The sequence below is a fragment of the Echinops telfairi genome, unplaced genomic scaffold, assembly GCF_000313985.2.
Source record: "Echinops telfairi isolate 266 unplaced genomic scaffold, ASM31398v2 ScPeMD7_18;HRSCAF=68, whole genome shotgun sequence".
In the NCBI taxonomy this organism is placed as follows: Eukaryota; Metazoa; Chordata; class Mammalia; order Afrosoricida; family Tenrecidae; genus Echinops; species Echinops telfairi.
The window spans coordinates 7,310,054-7,325,915 of record NW_022103915.1 but is presented as its reverse complement, the minus strand read 5'-3'; the positions used below and the strand labels follow the sequence as shown (position 1 = coordinate 7,325,915).

General features: G+C 57.4%; 1 protein-coding gene across 5 annotated transcripts in view; it reads right to left on the bottom strand.

The window, feature by feature from the left end:
• Positions 1-247: 247 nt before the first annotated feature.
• Positions 248-15,862, bottom strand: part of PPP2R5C (protein phosphatase 2 regulatory subunit B'gamma) — a 176,206-nt gene continuing 160,591 nt past the window's right edge. For 2 of the 5 annotated variants that reach the window (XM_030884970.2, XM_004698798.4), the window contains 4 exons: positions 13,812-13,913; positions 12,549-12,621; positions 9,055-9,171; positions 248-2,927 (listed from right to left, as the gene is read on the bottom strand). In XM_030884970.2, coding sequence (XP_030740830.1) covers positions 2,793-2,927; positions 9,055-9,171; positions 12,549-12,621; positions 13,812-13,913 — 427 coding nt within the window. In that variant the 3' untranslated portion in view covers positions 248-2,792. Of the gene's footprint in view, positions 2,928-5,159; positions 5,232-9,054; positions 9,172-12,548; positions 12,622-13,811; positions 13,914-15,862 lie in introns of all 5 variants that reach the window. The other 3 variants (XM_045287614.1, XM_045287613.1, XM_045287612.1) reach the window with 2 other exon arrangements.

Below are 15,862 nucleotides of genomic sequence, written 5' to 3'. Positions count from 1 at the left end.
GGGGTGGTTGACCAGAGTCACTTCCACATTCCTGTGAAGGACGCTGGGAGTTTTCAGGAGGCGAGGATCTCTGGCTGGTGGCTCCGGGACACGGGGGGTGGGGGTGGGGTGGTGGTGCTGGTGGTGGGGGTGGTGGTGGTGGTGGGGTGGGGTGGGGGGGTGACCTGGCTCTCTCCTCTGGTGGCATCAGCCAGCCCACTAACTGTAATCAGAACCGGCGTGCTCAATTTATCTTCATGATGAGCAATAAAATTCACATGTTCTTTATTTAGTCCATATAATACACCGTTTTTTAGAATTTTTAAAATTAGAGAAAAGCGCATATTCCATGGCAAGTATATGAAGTCGTTCCTCTCCATAAACAATGTCAAAACGAAAATCCCAGAGTTACAAAATGTTAAAAAATATGTCGGTGCTAACATCTCACACAGGCGTCAAAGTTACAGGTTTCTTCTAAAGAAAAATAACTGTGCCACTTACCTACTTTTGCCGTCTATCAACTTTTTCCTTTTTTTAAAATTCTGTACATAGGACATTTTGTACAAAATATGAAGTCTACATTTTTATTACTTATTACCGTAAAACAAAGATACAATGTATATACAATATTAAAAGGAAGAGCCACACAGAAGCCACACTAGGAGGACGGACGCTGGGGAGAGGGACATCTGGATGTACAGGTACACTTGGGAAGAGGTGAGGATGCCCTGTGCAGGACTTTTACCCGGACAAACAGTCTCCACACTGCCGGGCCCACTTTTGGAGCAGAGGGTCTGAGGTTGGTCTGGTGGAGGAGAGGAGAGGGTGGTGACCAGCACGGGGAACCGAGACCCAAGCAGTGCAGGAATACTCCGGCTGGAGGAGATGCGTCTTTCAGAGCTTGGACGGATTTCTGGATTTTGGTGAATGTTTATCTTTGATAAAGAGCAGAAATAAGAGCCCCACAAAGAGATGCTCTTGTAAGGTGAGCTTTACATGGCCAACCAAACTAGGGCGGCTTGCTTTCCACACCCCCTCCCACCCTGCACCAGGGCAAAAAGGATTAGTTTACTCCCGCCAGAGACCCCTCTCACAAGCATACTGGACATCCAAAATCCAGGGTATCTGAGAATCTTATCAGCTACAGACAGAAGTTCAAACAATGGTTTCTCAAAATACGCAAGACGATGCTGCTTTAGATAAAGCACCCTTTTTCCCTCAAAAGCAGAAGACATCTAAACTTTTTTTTTAATATAGTTTTCATAATGGTAAGATGGATAGGTACTTGTCAAGTTTCTCAGGAAATGTGTCTTTTCACCAAGCAGACTGCTCCCCCCCACCCCCCACCCCAGACACACACACACACACACACACACACACACACACACACTTTAGGCTGGGACAATCTTCTAAGACACTGTCCACCCCTCCCCCCAATCATCTTCCTCCAGCACACAAGGACAATGGGCCCAGGGGCCCCACCCTGCGCCTCCGGAGGATGGGTCCTCAGGAGGGGATACCCTGGGGGTGGGGGGCGGCATACGTATTTGGACACCGACCACCCAGCTGGTTACACAGTCTGCAGCCAGAGACGAGACAGGAGACCCGTGTTTAGACAGCAGTGCCTGCCTGCGTGGGATCAGGACGTCTCGGGCCACCCTGAGAGAAGCCAGGCAGGATACACACGGCGCCAGGTGGGTGGCATTGGGCTGCCTCCCGCCGTCCCTTCCAAAACCCAAAAGCTCAGCACTGGGGGGTGGGGGGGTGGTGGAGCCTGTGAGCCATGCAGCAGCATGTGGAGACGGAGGACTTCGACTTAAGATGGGTGGGACGTGGGCACTCTTTCCAGAGAACGCTTCCGAGGCATCCCAAGGACCCTGCTCAGTCAGCCGGCAACCCTGCCCGGCCTGCCACGTGTCCAGGTCAGGTCCAGATACGGTGGACTCAAAAGCCCCCCCGCCCGCCCCTCCCCAGACTCCCAGAAAATCCAGTCCTCCAAGACTACTTGGATGAACTCAAGAGCCTTGTTCAAGGGCAACGATGTCTGAGTAAAGGAGTGGGGTGGGGCGTTTCTACAAATGAAACATATGAACAAACAACTGTAAAATTCCAATTCCGGTCCAAGGCAGGGGGAGAAAAAGCTGCCTTGGGGAGGCGTGTCCCCTGCCAGGTTCCCCTGGGAGCCTGGTGCTGGGCCACAGACTGCGAAGTATGGCTTCGGGTTTATGGAGGAAGCTGGAACCCCGCCCCAAGGGAAGGGGAGCCCTGGGCACTGTGGGCTCACATCTCCCAGAGGGTGGGCTAGAACCCAAATGTGGAGAACCATTTCTGTGAGGGCGCTGAAACAGAAGAAACAAAAAAGCAACAGAGCATCCAAAGAAAACCCCAAGCCGCACAGTGACTGCTGGCTGGGTCACAGCAGGGCTGCGAGGTTGTCCAAGTCTTAAGGAGCCAGATAACCCCTGGGAAGGGGTTCTCCTGGTTGGAAAACCATGGGCACCACCGTCCTCAGGCCAGCTCTGAGGAGGGGGACCGATTCCATCGGGGTGCTGACCAAGATGCCTGAGTAGCTCGGCCTACATGTCGGGGCTCTGGGCTGGCCACTCTGCCCACCACACTGCTGGGCCCGGGTGCCCAGAACCCACCATTGTTTGAACTGCTCTCAGCGGATGCGGGGGGCCTTATTGCCTACGGGGCGGGCAAGGAAGCACGGACTTCGAGTGTGACTGACCGGTATGGCACAAGGAGGATGTCGTTTCTACAGAGCCCACAGAAGCCCGGCCTGCCCCCGCCCCAGCCGCGGGCGTGGGCAGCTAGTGCCCGTCCTGGGACAGCAGCGCATCGGCGGCTCTGCAGTGGGCGTCCAAGGCTTTCTTGGTGTAGGGGTCCTGGGGCAGGTCCGACTTGCGGCGCACCAGCGCACGGTCCTTCTTCGGGTCTTTCTGGGCCTGAAACCAGAAATGCAACGGGGTTGGCTAGATGCCGGGGCTCTCCGAGCATGCTTGCTTGCTGCCGATGGCTCGTGGGGTGCTGGGGGAGGGCCGCCACCCCATCCCCCGGCCGGCCTTACTGGCCACTTCTGGAGAGGGCATGGGAGGACCTCCGAGATCACCGAGAGACGAGGGTGTGGAGGACCCCCAAGGAAAACGTGGGCTCGCTCAGCACCTCCACAGCGAGGACATAAACTAGTGCTGCTACTCGGACAACCCCGGGTGTTACACAGCACTTCAGAGCCTGCACCCTCCTTCGGGGCAAGGAACCGAACTCACTGCAGTCCAGTGGGTCCCAACACACAGTGGCCGAGAGGACAGTGGGAACTGCCCCAGAGGTTCCCGGACTGTAACTACGGGAGTAGGAAGCCTTATCTGTCTCTCAAGGAGCGGCTGATGGTTTCCAACTGCTGACCTCACGGTGAGCAGCCTGATGCTTAAGCACCACGCCACCAGGGTTCCTGGAGGTAAGGAGGGTGGATGCAAAACCACATGTAAGCTGGATTTAAAAGCCATCCGGGATCAGATGGTTTGGAACAGGATGACTTCTGAGATGTGAAGTGGGTTGGCATATGGGGCAAACCTCCAGTGCCCCTGGGGTGGGCACTTCACCATTTACACAAAGATGCCCCACGCTGCGTCAGGCTGAGGAATACAGACACCCCCTCGCCATTCCCTTCTCTGTCAGACGTTTCGTAAGTTTTGGTCTTCCAGACGAAACCACCAACCAAGCCCCACGAAGCCCAAGTCACAAGAGGACTTCGATGCTCGCGCCTGCAAAGGAAGGGCGCCTTGACTGGGTAGTTCAAACGAATCAGTCAATTACACCCAGACATCCATGCCCCACCCCCACTGTGTCCATCTCCATGGGTCGGTCCCACGTGGGTCAGGCAGCACGGTGCGCACAGGGTTCTCCGGGCTGGGTGTGTTGGAAGGAGGCTGCCAGGCTTCCGTCCTCAGCACCCTGGGGTGGACTTGAATCTCCAGCTGGATGCTTCACTGCGTGTGTCTCCTGGGGGCTCCAGTGAGCACGCAAAGCGGCACCCCCGGGGCCATCGCGGACCTTCCAGGTCTCAGATGACAAACGGACAGAACCAGCAGGGCTCCCCGAGGTCTAGACCTCACACCCTGGCCCGGTGTGTACACTCTTGTCCTTCTTTGTTTCCATAAAAGCCCCAGGAGGGGAGAAGCCACAAAGAGGAGACCACATGGCACTTCTCAGGCAGCTCTGCAGACGACGGGCAGCAGCTCAGCAATGGTCGCAGGAAGTCTGCAGGGCGCGGGGCTTCACGGCTGTGTCTGGCGACGTTGCTTACATGTTAGCATGCATTCCAGCTCAGGTGGCAGTTCTGACTGGGGTCCCTGGAGACACCAGAGACTGCTCTGGGAGAGACGCCCACCCAGGGTGGGAGTGGAGAGGAGCCCCTGATGATTTGCCTACCGGCACAGCACCCGGCAGGGGGTGAGGGGACGGGGAACAAGCCTCGAGGGGAGGTTAGGCAGCCCGCTTGCCTGCAGGCACTTGAGGTGAAATTCGCCTCGAAACAATCTGTACAGCCAAACATGACTGGGGCCTGTACACACTCGAGACACTTAAATCCGGCTGCCACACCCCTTCTGGGAGCAGGACGCGGCATTCGGACGGGCAAAGGCACCAGTCAAAACCTCGCTGGTGGGGCCTAGCAGAGCAAGCGTAGGGAGTGCACTGTGCTTGCGGGCTGTGTGGATGCACACGCGAGGGAAGTGGCCAGGGAAGGTAGAGACCCGTATGCAGACCGGGACACGCTCCCGTGCCCCGCAGCTGAGTGACACTTGAGGGGGAGGCAAGGAGGCAGACCAGCTGGGAGGTGGAAGGGATGGAAGGACATGGGGTGGGCCCCACCGGGACCCTCTCCGTGGGTGGCAGACGGGCAGATGCTGATGGGTGAACAGGTGGTGGGAGAGCCAGGGGGGCTGGGGAGATACTTGTGCAACTTCCCTTCCTTCTCGAAAGGAGCAGATGTCAACATTCGCACTGGATTTGGGGCAGACGCGATGACCTCTGGCCATGTTAACTGTGACCTGACCAACTTCTATGGGGTCTTGGTCATCCCGTGCTGGGGCGACGTGGAGCCAAGGGGAAAAATGCTGTGTGCCCACTCGTTTATGTCTGTCTTAACCCCACGCTACGGCGTACTTGGGGACCGGTACCTGCACTTCCCACCTGTCGCCTGGCTACACCTTCCTGTCTGTCATGCTTGAGATGGCTTTCCTCCCGACCAACTGTTAACAAGGAGAAACATAAACATTTTCAGTGTCATGGCAGGAAAGGTGTTCACGTCTGTCCGTGCCATGTCCGCCACGGCTGTTCTGTGCAGAATTACAGAAGCAATGGTTCCGTCTGCTACTGCTGACCACCCGTGCCGATTTCTCTGCAAGTATCCAGCCCACCTTGATGCCCAGGCACTGGGGCCTCAGCCATCTTCCCCTTCTCCTGTTGACCCGCCACTTACTTACCTCTCCGGTGCTCTGACCCCACGTGCAAGTCATTCACTGGAAAATGGCAATGATGACTTTGGGGGGTGGGGTGGGGGAAGAAAAGGCTGCAAACAAAACTGCAAGGGCACTGGGAGTGCTGCACCGATGCAGCTCAGGGCGGCTTTCCCCCCAAAACCTCAGGCCCCTGGTCTCCCAACCTCTCGGAGAATGCCTTGCCTGTCATTTCCACCATTGTATCTGGGGGGACAGGACGCCAGTTATCCTCCCCGAGGAAGCACGAGGGGGAAACTCCACTGGCCCCTACAGCCCACGCTACGTTGTGAGAGCGGCTGACCCGGCCCTGTGGTTCTGTGCCTTCCCCTGAGCTGCTCTGGCTGTTCTAGGCCCCTCTTCGCCTGTCTGTGGATTTGACAACCAGCTACTCCACCTCGGACAGGCAGGGTAAAAACAGGGCTGCGGGGCCTCTGGCTGAGGTGGCCTAAGGGTCCGGATGGGCATCTGGGGAGAGCTGACAGCCGACTGGTGCCGAGTCTCCAGACCCGTGACCAGGATCCAGAGGTCTGGGTCAGGTGGAGGCAGCGTTTTTTTGCACGGATGTGAGCTGTCGTGACAATGCAGTTATCTGCTCTCGTTTCCAGAGTCAGGGGACTGCAGGCACTGCTCTGTCCCTGGGTCCCCTGGCAGCCCTGCAGAGCGGAACGGTGGCCCCTCCGCAGGACTGTGGGTGGCCAGCCCCAGTGGGCATCTTTCCTGGCTCTGCGTCAGATACTGGTGCACGTTCAAAGGCAGTGCTGCTCCAGGATGCTATTTTGGTTTGGTTCTTGATCTTGACCCAGTTCCCCATCTTCTACAGGAAGGATCTAGATGGCGAGTCTCTGCCTGTGGGCGGCACGCTCCAGCCACGTGGAGCAGAACTGCCTCTTCCCTCACCTGCATCCTGACCCAACTCAAAGGACCGGAACCCAAACCCAAACTCACTGCCACTGAGTCGATGCCGACTCACAGCGACCCTGAAGGGCACGGTAGAACCGCCAAGACTGGAGCTCTCGATGGAGTAGAGAGCCCCATCTTTCTCCCTCGGAGCGGCGGTGGTTTCAAACTGCTGACCTTGCGGACTGCAGCCCAGTGTGTAACCACGACGTCACCAGGGCTCCCTCGCTCCAAGGATGACACAAAAGAAAGCACCCTCCCCACCCTCCCCAGGGCGGGTGTCGGGACTGGCCTCTAAACCATCAGCTTCCTTTTCAAACTGCAGTCTGGGCGACTCCACAGCCCGAGAGAGCATGGGGCAGGTGGGTGTCTAGGAGGAGTGAGGGGCCCACCTCCTTGGGGCCTGCAGGTAAGGAGGCCTGCTCTTCTGTCCTAAGGACACCTTTAGTTTGTGCAGTGAAATAAAAATGGGCCTAAAAAGAGGCGGCCTTAAATTTCTTTCCAACTAAGAAAATGATCCAGGAGGAAAATCCAACAGCAGACAGAAAAAGATAAAAGGGTTTTCTTATTTTTTATGAAACTCATTCATTGCTGCCAAGAATATTCCCTTCCCACCCCCAAAACCCAAACTCACTGCTATTGGGCCGATTCCGACTCATAGTGACCCTACAGGACAGGGTGGAACTGCCCCTGGGGGTTTCTGAGACTGTCACTCTTTACGGGAGTGGAAAGCCTGGTCCTCTCCCAAGGAGCAGCTGGTGGTTAGAACTCCTGCCCTTGTGGTTAAAAGGTGACCCAATTTTAACATTGGTAAAGCGGGACACTGTTGATAAATCTCATATCCTGGCGAAACAGCCACATGGCAGCCGAAAACCATATACCCTAGCTTGTCGTGCATTCTTTCAAAAAATCGGGACTTTTAAAAAATGCCGCGGGACACGGGGAAAATTGTTAAAAACTGGGACTGTCCCACCAAAAGCGGGACGTCTGGTCACCTTATTAAGAGCCCAACGTGCGAGACTCCACTACCAGGGCTCCTCACTAAGAATGTTAATTGTAAGAAAAACAAACATGGTATTCAATTAGAATAAGGTTTTTGTTTGAGGGGTTTTGCGCTCACTAGTCTTCCCACCAGGTTTTGTATTTTCAAACTCTGAAGAGCTAAATCACAGCAGAACCCATTCACCTGTTCTTCCTGGTCCCCCAACAGGTGAGCTAGGCGGGGCAGGTCCAGGCAGGTAAGTGAGGCTGCCCCACAGCTGCCTGCCCCTCCTGCAGCCCTTAAGAGACTGGAGACCGGCCAGGTCAAATCAAAACAGGAAGCCAGCTGCATGTCAAGTTTGAAAGTTCTCTGGTGGCCACGTTAGAACAGTAACAAGAAATGGCTGGAATTAATTTCGGTAACACATGCCGTCGAGCCTCTGAGAGCTGGAGCCTGGGAGGAACCAGTCAGAGAAGGAAGCTCCCACATTCTCCACTGAGAAGGGCGACCGACAGGGCTGACAGCTGCCCCTCTGTCAGAGGCTGCCTCCAGGCGGCCCTGCCTGGTGCCGGTGCTCATGGGTCCTGCTGCTGCACTTGTTGACAGCATTCCTCCCAAAGGCCGTCAGATCTCCTAAATTACTCAATCCAGCGCTGACAATGCCCCCCCCTACCCCGCCCCTCGCCAGCTGCTCCAGCTGTTCTAGGGCCTTTGCTTGTCCAAGTGGATTTGACAACCAGCTATTCCACCTTCTAACTGTACAGATAAATAAAGACGGGGCTGCCGGGCCTCTGGCTGGGGTGGCCTTAAGGGTCCTGATAGGTATTTGGAGAGCTGACACCCTCATGGCGCTGAGTCTCCCGACCCATAACCTGGCTCCACAGGGACCTGGGTTCAGGGTGCAGGTAGAGCTGACAGCTGTGCTCACGTGAGCAGGTGCAGGTAGACTAGCAGTTAGAACTTTGTTCAAGGTCGGATGACTCTGGGCGCCTAGCTCATGGCTGCTGTGTGGGACATGGGCCAGCAAAGATTGAGGCTGTCTGGATGCTTCCTGTACCATTGTAGGCCCTGCCCTGTGTGTGTGTATATGTGTGTGTGTGTGTGGGGGGGGGGGGGGGTTGGAAACACAGAAGAGAACACCCTCCCTGTTTTGCTGAGCTGCAGGTGAGGCTGGTGTTTACACAGCAGCTGCACCCTGCCACAGCCACCTGTGGGAGCCGAGAGTCTGCATGGGCATCTGAAAGGGGCGGAGGCAGCTGTCCTTAAGGCCACTGGGCGGGCATGTTTCCGTGGGACTAGCAGGGGCTGCACTCCAGGGACCTCAGCAACTTACATAGCCTTAGTGACCCTGCCCCCCTCACTATGTCTGAATGCTGGGCATATTCCCCCTAGCAGTTGGGGACCACGGGGTCGCTGCGAGGGGCCTGGTGCTGGGACAGTTGATCCACCCTGGGGCCGCAGGGGCTCAGTGGTGACCCCGAAGGAGAGCTGCCCCTGGACTGCAGCCAGGGGTCGGGGGAGGGGCTCGTGGGGAGGACAGAGCAGAGCGCGGTGGGGACTGACTGCTCCTGGGAAGGAGGCAGCCTTTCGATCCTTCCTTCGCGGTTTGATCAGCTCACCTAGGAAACCACATGCGTGCCACCGTGAGCAACAGGCTCCGAGCCTTATCTTACAGCCTCACTCTGTGTCTTTTACCTGGCGAGTGTCCTCGCTCACTGTCTTTTTCAGCATCTGTACGTCTTCAAACAGAGGCCCATCTGTCTCCATCGCAACCGCGAAGCTCAGGGTGCTGGCTTGTTTATACACTGCGTACTGGAATGCAAAAAACGCTCGGGCTGAGCTTGGGCCGGAGGTGCGCCTTTCCACAGGCGCCCCCGCCCCCTCCAAGCCCCTCCTGCTGCCAGACACCCCTGCCTGCGACCTTAGCGGCCAGGAGGCTGTGTGTGCTTGCCTGCTTGCAGGCAGCCCTGGTGGGAGAGCCCGTGGGCACACAGGGACCCCTTCAAGCCCTGGCTTTGACTCGGGCCCTACCCCGACCCAACCCAGGGGTCTTCAGTGTCGGGTGGGTGGTCCTGCGCCTTGCCCCGCCGCCTTTCTGACTGCATGAGATCCTAATGGGGAAACTTCTGGGCTTTCTCAGGGGGATCCATGGAAACCTGCCTCCTTAGCTTTTCATCCTTAGCTCCTCCCCCTGCACCCACCCCTCAGTCTTCCCTTCGCCCTGCCCCCTCCTAGCTTGAGCAACTCCAGGACTGGCTGGAGCCTCTATCCCAACCTTGCCACCAAGCCCAGGGACCCCTGCAGCCCTGTGCTGGCCAGAAGGGGTGGGGGCACAGGCGGTTCTCCCCACCGCCCCCGCACCCGGCCTGCCATGCCTGGAGTCAGGAGCATACAGGTGCTGCTCTGAGAAGAGCTTGCCGCTGGAGGGCTGTGCTGGCGTGTGAGGTGGGGGCGTCGTCAGATCAGTGGCTGCTGCCAGAGGCACACGGGTGACAACCAGACGGCTGTTACTGGCTCCAAACCCAACCCAACCCACTGAGAGTGCCCATTGTGATTCACAGGGCCCCTACAGGACAGAGTAGAACGGCCCCTGTGGGTTTCTGAGGCTTTTAAATCTTCACGGGGGGAGTCACTCTGATCCTTCTCCCGAGGAGTCACTGGTGATTTTGAACCACTGACCTTGCAGCTAGCAGTACAATGTGCAACCCCCTAGACCACCAGCATCCCCCACCGTCCACCATGGTCTAGCCACTCAGCATCTTGCTCGTGCCCCATGCTCTCCTCACAGCCTGCTCCTCGAGCCGTGTGGAAGGGTCTCTGGCCCAGGGGGCCGGTCACCTCGTGATGGCTCGGTCATGTTAGCTGTTCTCACCGACCTCCTGTGCTGTGGGGGCTGCTTCGGAAGCCCTGTCTTCCCTCTCCTGGCTCCCCCTGCCTTCTCAGGTCCTTTCCCCTCACCTAACACCTAAATAATCAGCCCTGGCCCTTCCCAGGGGTGATGCGCTGACCCACCCCCTCAACCACTTGGTTTGCCCACTGCTTTTAAACCCTGCTCACCCGCTGCCCTTAGCTGAGCTTGTTGGCTGTCCTGTCTCCCCCAGCAGTGTCTGACAGCTCCGGGTGTTGCCTCTCCCCCTCTGCTGGCCCCACATTCCCAGGGCACCCCATCCAGCATGCCAGGAACCCTGCACTGATGGCACTGATGGTGCCACTTGGGGCTGTGGCACGCTGACCCTGCACAGAGCCACCCTCCATCTCTGAACACATGCCATTCGGCTAGTGAACGGTGAGGGGAGGTGGGCACACCAGTGGATAGGGAGTGAACTGCTGGGCCGCCAGCTTCAAAACAACCAACCAACCAAGGTTCCTAAACCATTTCTCCAGAGGGCAGGGCTGGGCTGGAAAGAGCAGAAAACCAACGCTTTACAGAAACAAGAGTGCACTAGCCACAGCAGGCTTTACCTTTAAAACCATCAACAGCAAGCAGTGATCAGATGCGCTTTGGCTCCCGGAGCGGCCCACCGGCCTGAAGCCCTACCTCCCAGTCCCAGGAGGGAGGGGCAGCCATGAAGTATTTTCCCATGAGCAGCGGCGTCCTGGGTGGCAGGGGCAGGCGACCAGGACTCGAGAGGGTGGGCCCCGGGTGGGTTCAGCACACCGGCTCCGCAAGAGAACGGGGGTGGGTGGAGGCTGCGACACTTGGGGAACCCACAGAGACAGTTTGAAAGAGCGCAAACCAAGAGGCATGAGAAAAGTGCAGGTTAATCAAACAGGCAGAGTTCAGACAAAGGGGAGAGAGACGGCCCACATCTGTACCGATGCGTATATTCCAGAAGTTACAGGTGCACAGGCAGGGAGGCCGCTGCGAGGTTAGTGTGTCCCCGGCTCTTCTGAGGTGAGAATGGTGTTAGGTGTTAGGCAGCGCGTCCTTTCGGCGGGTTAGCGGGGCTCCCACACTCCAGACACAACAAGCAGGGCATGTCGTCTGAGCTCCAAGGCGTTAGTTCCACTGTGTGGGTGACGGGTCCTGGCGAGAACTCTCAGACACTTAGCACCATCCCCTGGGCTGACCCAGACCGGTGGCATTAGCACGTTTCAAAACAAGACGGTCGCTTCTGCTCGCCCCCCTCCCTGCCCCCCACTCCCCATCTCCCTCCAGCCCACTCTCTAAAGCAGCCCACTCGAAGCTCTCCACCCAGTGGGCACGGCACGGCTCAGGGCAGCAGCCGTAACCAAGCACTTCCAGCAGAGGGCTTGGGGCAGCTCTGCCAGGCACGTGGTCATCCCTGCTTTCTGTGGGATTGAGGACAGAGAACAATCGGGAGCGGTGTCGAATTCTCCCACGGTGTGCCTTGTGATTTTAGCAAACCCACGGGAATGGAACCAGCAAGTACGACAGGGGTAAAATCCGTGCTTTCTCTCTTGTTTAGAGCGGTTGGGAAGAACCAGACATCACTTTAGATGAAGCTTAGGCACCTCTGCCTCCCATCCCAAGACACATACCCTACAAGCTGGTTTGCCCTGCTGACTGCTGGCGGGGTGGTGGTGGTGGTGTGTGTGTGCGCACATGGCCTGGTGCTATCATCCCACCGAGCAGCACCGACACAGGCATACAGCCACATATGGAGATCTTGCCACGCAACAGCACTCAGAAGGCAGCCAACAGCGCGGCCAACCTGTGATGCTCACACCACTTAGGGAGAAAAGGGTTAGTAGTCACGTGCCCGTGGCTGAATTCTGGCAATTTCTATCGACCACACACACTGGGAGGCAGGAGAGAGGAGCAGCTCCCTCCCTCCCTACCTAAGGCTCAGCTCTCTCCCCCTCTCCTGCCCGGGAGGGCAGCTGAGACCCAACAGGAAGACGGTTCTTGGAGCCCTGGGCCCGGCCAACAACATAACGCTTGTCCAGGTTCTCTTTTTACCACAGTCAATGCCCAAGCTTCGTCTCCTGCCTAGAAAGTCCAGAGCATTTCAGTGGTAAAAACAATGGCAAAAGCTTCGGAAGGGGCAACATCAGCACTGGGACAAGAGGAGGGCTACAAAGTTGAAAGTATTTTTTATTGCGGACAATTCCATGTACAACGTTAGTGAAGCCCCTGCTCAGGCTCCAGGAGGCAGCCACACCCCAGGCTAAAAAACGTCCCAGAAACCCCCACTCGCTTTTCATGGGACTCTCTTTCTCAGTACCTGGGGGTTCGCTCTGGCCAGGTTTTCTATTTTAACCCATGCTTCTTCTCGCTCCTTCATTTTCAGCTTCTCTCTGAAAAACAGCAAGACGTCACGCTTGTTGGCGAGAGGGAGCATCGTCTTCGAGAAAGCGATACTGGGGGTGGGGACCAGACACCCAACACACCGTGGCGGGCGCTGTTCCCTCAGGTTTCTCCCTGTCTGGGCCAGCCGCCGAGCTGCACAAAACCCCAAGTCAGACAGCAACAGGGACTGAGAAGCAATGGTTTAGGAGTAGAGCATGCTGCCATTTTAACCTGTTCTGGAGCTAAATGTTTAGAAATAGCAAAGTGAGGAAACGTCAAGGCTGCAGCCTTCTCTGTTTTAGCTGAAACACTGAAGCCACCCTGTTTCAATGAGGCGCTGGCCCAGCCTTGGAAATGCCACTCAGTGAGAGGGAGCAAGGCAGAGGGCAATCCTCTGCTCACACATTCACTGCTGGGTCACCCAAACCCCAGGCCACTTGTGCTGGGCCTGCAGGGGAGCACCAGGCACCGGCAGCTAGCCCATGTGTGGATACAAATGGGCCTGTATATCCATACGTACGTATGAGGGATTTCAAAATGCCCGTGGGAAAACCAATTGCCTTTCATTCTATTTCCCCATGAGCGTTTGGACGCTCTCTCAGGCTGCCAGATGATTCAGAATCACAGCAAGTCCGAGACAGAGCAGAGCAACCCTACTGCCCTGGGAGCTCCTAAGCTGCCCCTCCACAGGAGCACAGCAACCTTCTAGTTCAAGGTCAAGCTCGTAACTGGGGCACCACAGGGCTCTCTTGTGCATATGCATTCTGAGTGACACTCCCTCTGTGCTTCTCGGCCACTTTCTAGTGACAAGTGAAGAACGTAAACTTGGCCATCAGCCACACTTGCTGGGCTCTGCAGAAGGGATGCCATCTCAAGGTGACTGCACCACCGGGGACAGGCCACCCTGTCTCTGGGGCCTGCCATGGCCGTTGGCGCACTTTGAGGCCCTCGGTGGAGATGGCTGTGCCTGACAAAAGTCATCTCCCCACCACAAGGATGCTGGTCTGAGACGAAGCCTGCCCCTCACACAGACTGGCCGGGCTGAGCTCCCACGCTGCCAGCTGGCCTCAGACATGACAAGCGACCACATGGCTGCCCTTTAGGGGCCGACGAGGAAGCAGAAACACTAGTATGGAGACACAGCAGCAGCCGCCCCGCCCTGCAGACTGTCCCCTGGGGGTGTGTGTGTGAGACTTACTTGAGCTTCTCGGCCTTGAACTGCTGCGTGCAGTCGTCAAACAGTTTTTGGTTCATCTCCATGAAGAGCTTCAGTGCATTGTAGATCAGGCCGTGTATCGTCCTAGAGACAGAACCACACGTCCACCTTCTCACCCGTCCTCCCGCCCCTGGTGCTGGTGCTGGTTCTGCCACGGTGCCCTGGAGCGGTGTCCGACTCACGGGACCGGATGTACAACAGAAGGAAACCCCGCCTGGCCCTGTCTGCCACAAATGGGTCCCGGGCCTGACACCGTGCCTCATTGTTCTGCTTTCTGACCACAGCTCCAACCCCAACCCTGTGGGCCCCATGAGCCCGTGGAGCCTCAGGCCATCCAACAGGCCCTCCTGGCCGCCAGAAGCCCCTCTGATTAGGAAACTGAGCTGCGATGAGGCTATGACACAAGGGCGGGAAGCAAGGCTGTATTCTGCCGGCACATGCTCATTGTGCCTTCTCAGCTTTGATCACCAAGGGCAACCAAAAAACCCCCAAACTCACTGCCACCAAGTTGATGCTGACTCACAGAGACCCTACAGGGCAGGGCAGAACTGCCCCTGTGGGGTTCTGAGGGTTACCGTCTCAGAAGCATGGGAGCAGAAAGCCCTGTCTTTCTTCTGTGGAGTGGCTGGGGGTTTCGAAGTGCTGACCTTGTGGATCACAGCCTAACGTGTGACCATGACCCTCCCCTCCCCCTCAGGGCTCCTTTCCTCAAGGGCAGCACAGCTAATGTCAGTACCGCCAGAGTAGAGCTGTGGACAAACCAGCCCAACCCCAACCTAATTCTCATCATCTAACCACTCTGTAGTTCACACACCAAAAGTACATGCGGGAAGAGCTTGGTTGGGAGACGGTGTCTGCCTAGGCTGGGGCAGTAAGGGAGCATCAGCTCCTGACCACTGCACACCTTCTCATCTCACTAGAGGAAGGCGGAAACCACGGGCCAAGCCGGCAGTTTCACTGGCTCTTGGACTCCATGAAACCATGGATGTTACCGAGGAAAGGTTGCCAACTGCTGGGACATGGACAGCTGGGAGGCACAGGAAGTGCTCAGCTGAAAGGTTGGGGGTTTGAGGCCACCCAGAGGTGCTTTGGTAGACAGTCCTGGTGACCTGTACCTGAGAAGGGCTGTGCCTCCCTCCCGCTGCTCACGGACAACTCCAGGACTGATGGCCAACAGGCACAACCCACTTACTGTGTGCCAGCACCTGTGTGTGAGCTACACAGCATCCAGACACCACGTTGGCGGGACGCATCCCCACCCCATCCCACCGAGGGTCGGCTGAGGTCACTGTTAGATTTCCAGAGGAGGATCCGTGACTGAGGGAGGGGTGAGCCTCACTCAGACAGGGAATCGCTCTGGGGTGTGACTGCACTGCTCAAACCCTCCCTCTGTCTCCCACCACCATGCCTGCCACGGTCTTGCTCAGAGTGCTCTGGGCCACAGCCTGGCCCTGCCTGGCTCAGGCTGGCACTTGCTGCACAGCCTGGACTGTGGAAGGGCAGCAGTCCATGGGGATCAGACTTGTGGGGGTGGGGTGGGAGGCCGAGGCCTCGTCCTGGGAGTCAGTGGGGTGGGATGGGCACTGGCCTGGAGTCAGGAGACTCACGTTAGAGCCTGGGCAGGCTGCTCCGCCGTGTGCCCCTGCCTCTTTCTGCCCTGAAGTGCTGACCTAGTGATGACCATGTAGGGAAGAAGGGAAGAAATGAAGGCAGATGGAGGAAGGGAGCCCCAGCCTCCACCGATCCCAACCCCACTGAGGATGGAGCAGTGAGAGCTGTCCTCGAGGTCCGGAGCCCGAGACCCTACTCAGGGAGGGCAGTGGGGGAAAGAGGGAGGGTGCTGCGGACCTGCAGGCTGTCCCTCGCTAAGTGGGCACTGTAGTGCCAGGTCGCACGGGCCAGGTGGGGGCGGGGTGGGCAGTGGGTCTTCCTTGGGACAGCCTTCCAGGAGCTCTGCAGACACCCTCACTGGGACTGGGCAGGGGCGGTTGGCTGGACCGATGTAGGGTCAGAAGGTGTGTACAAAAGGCCAC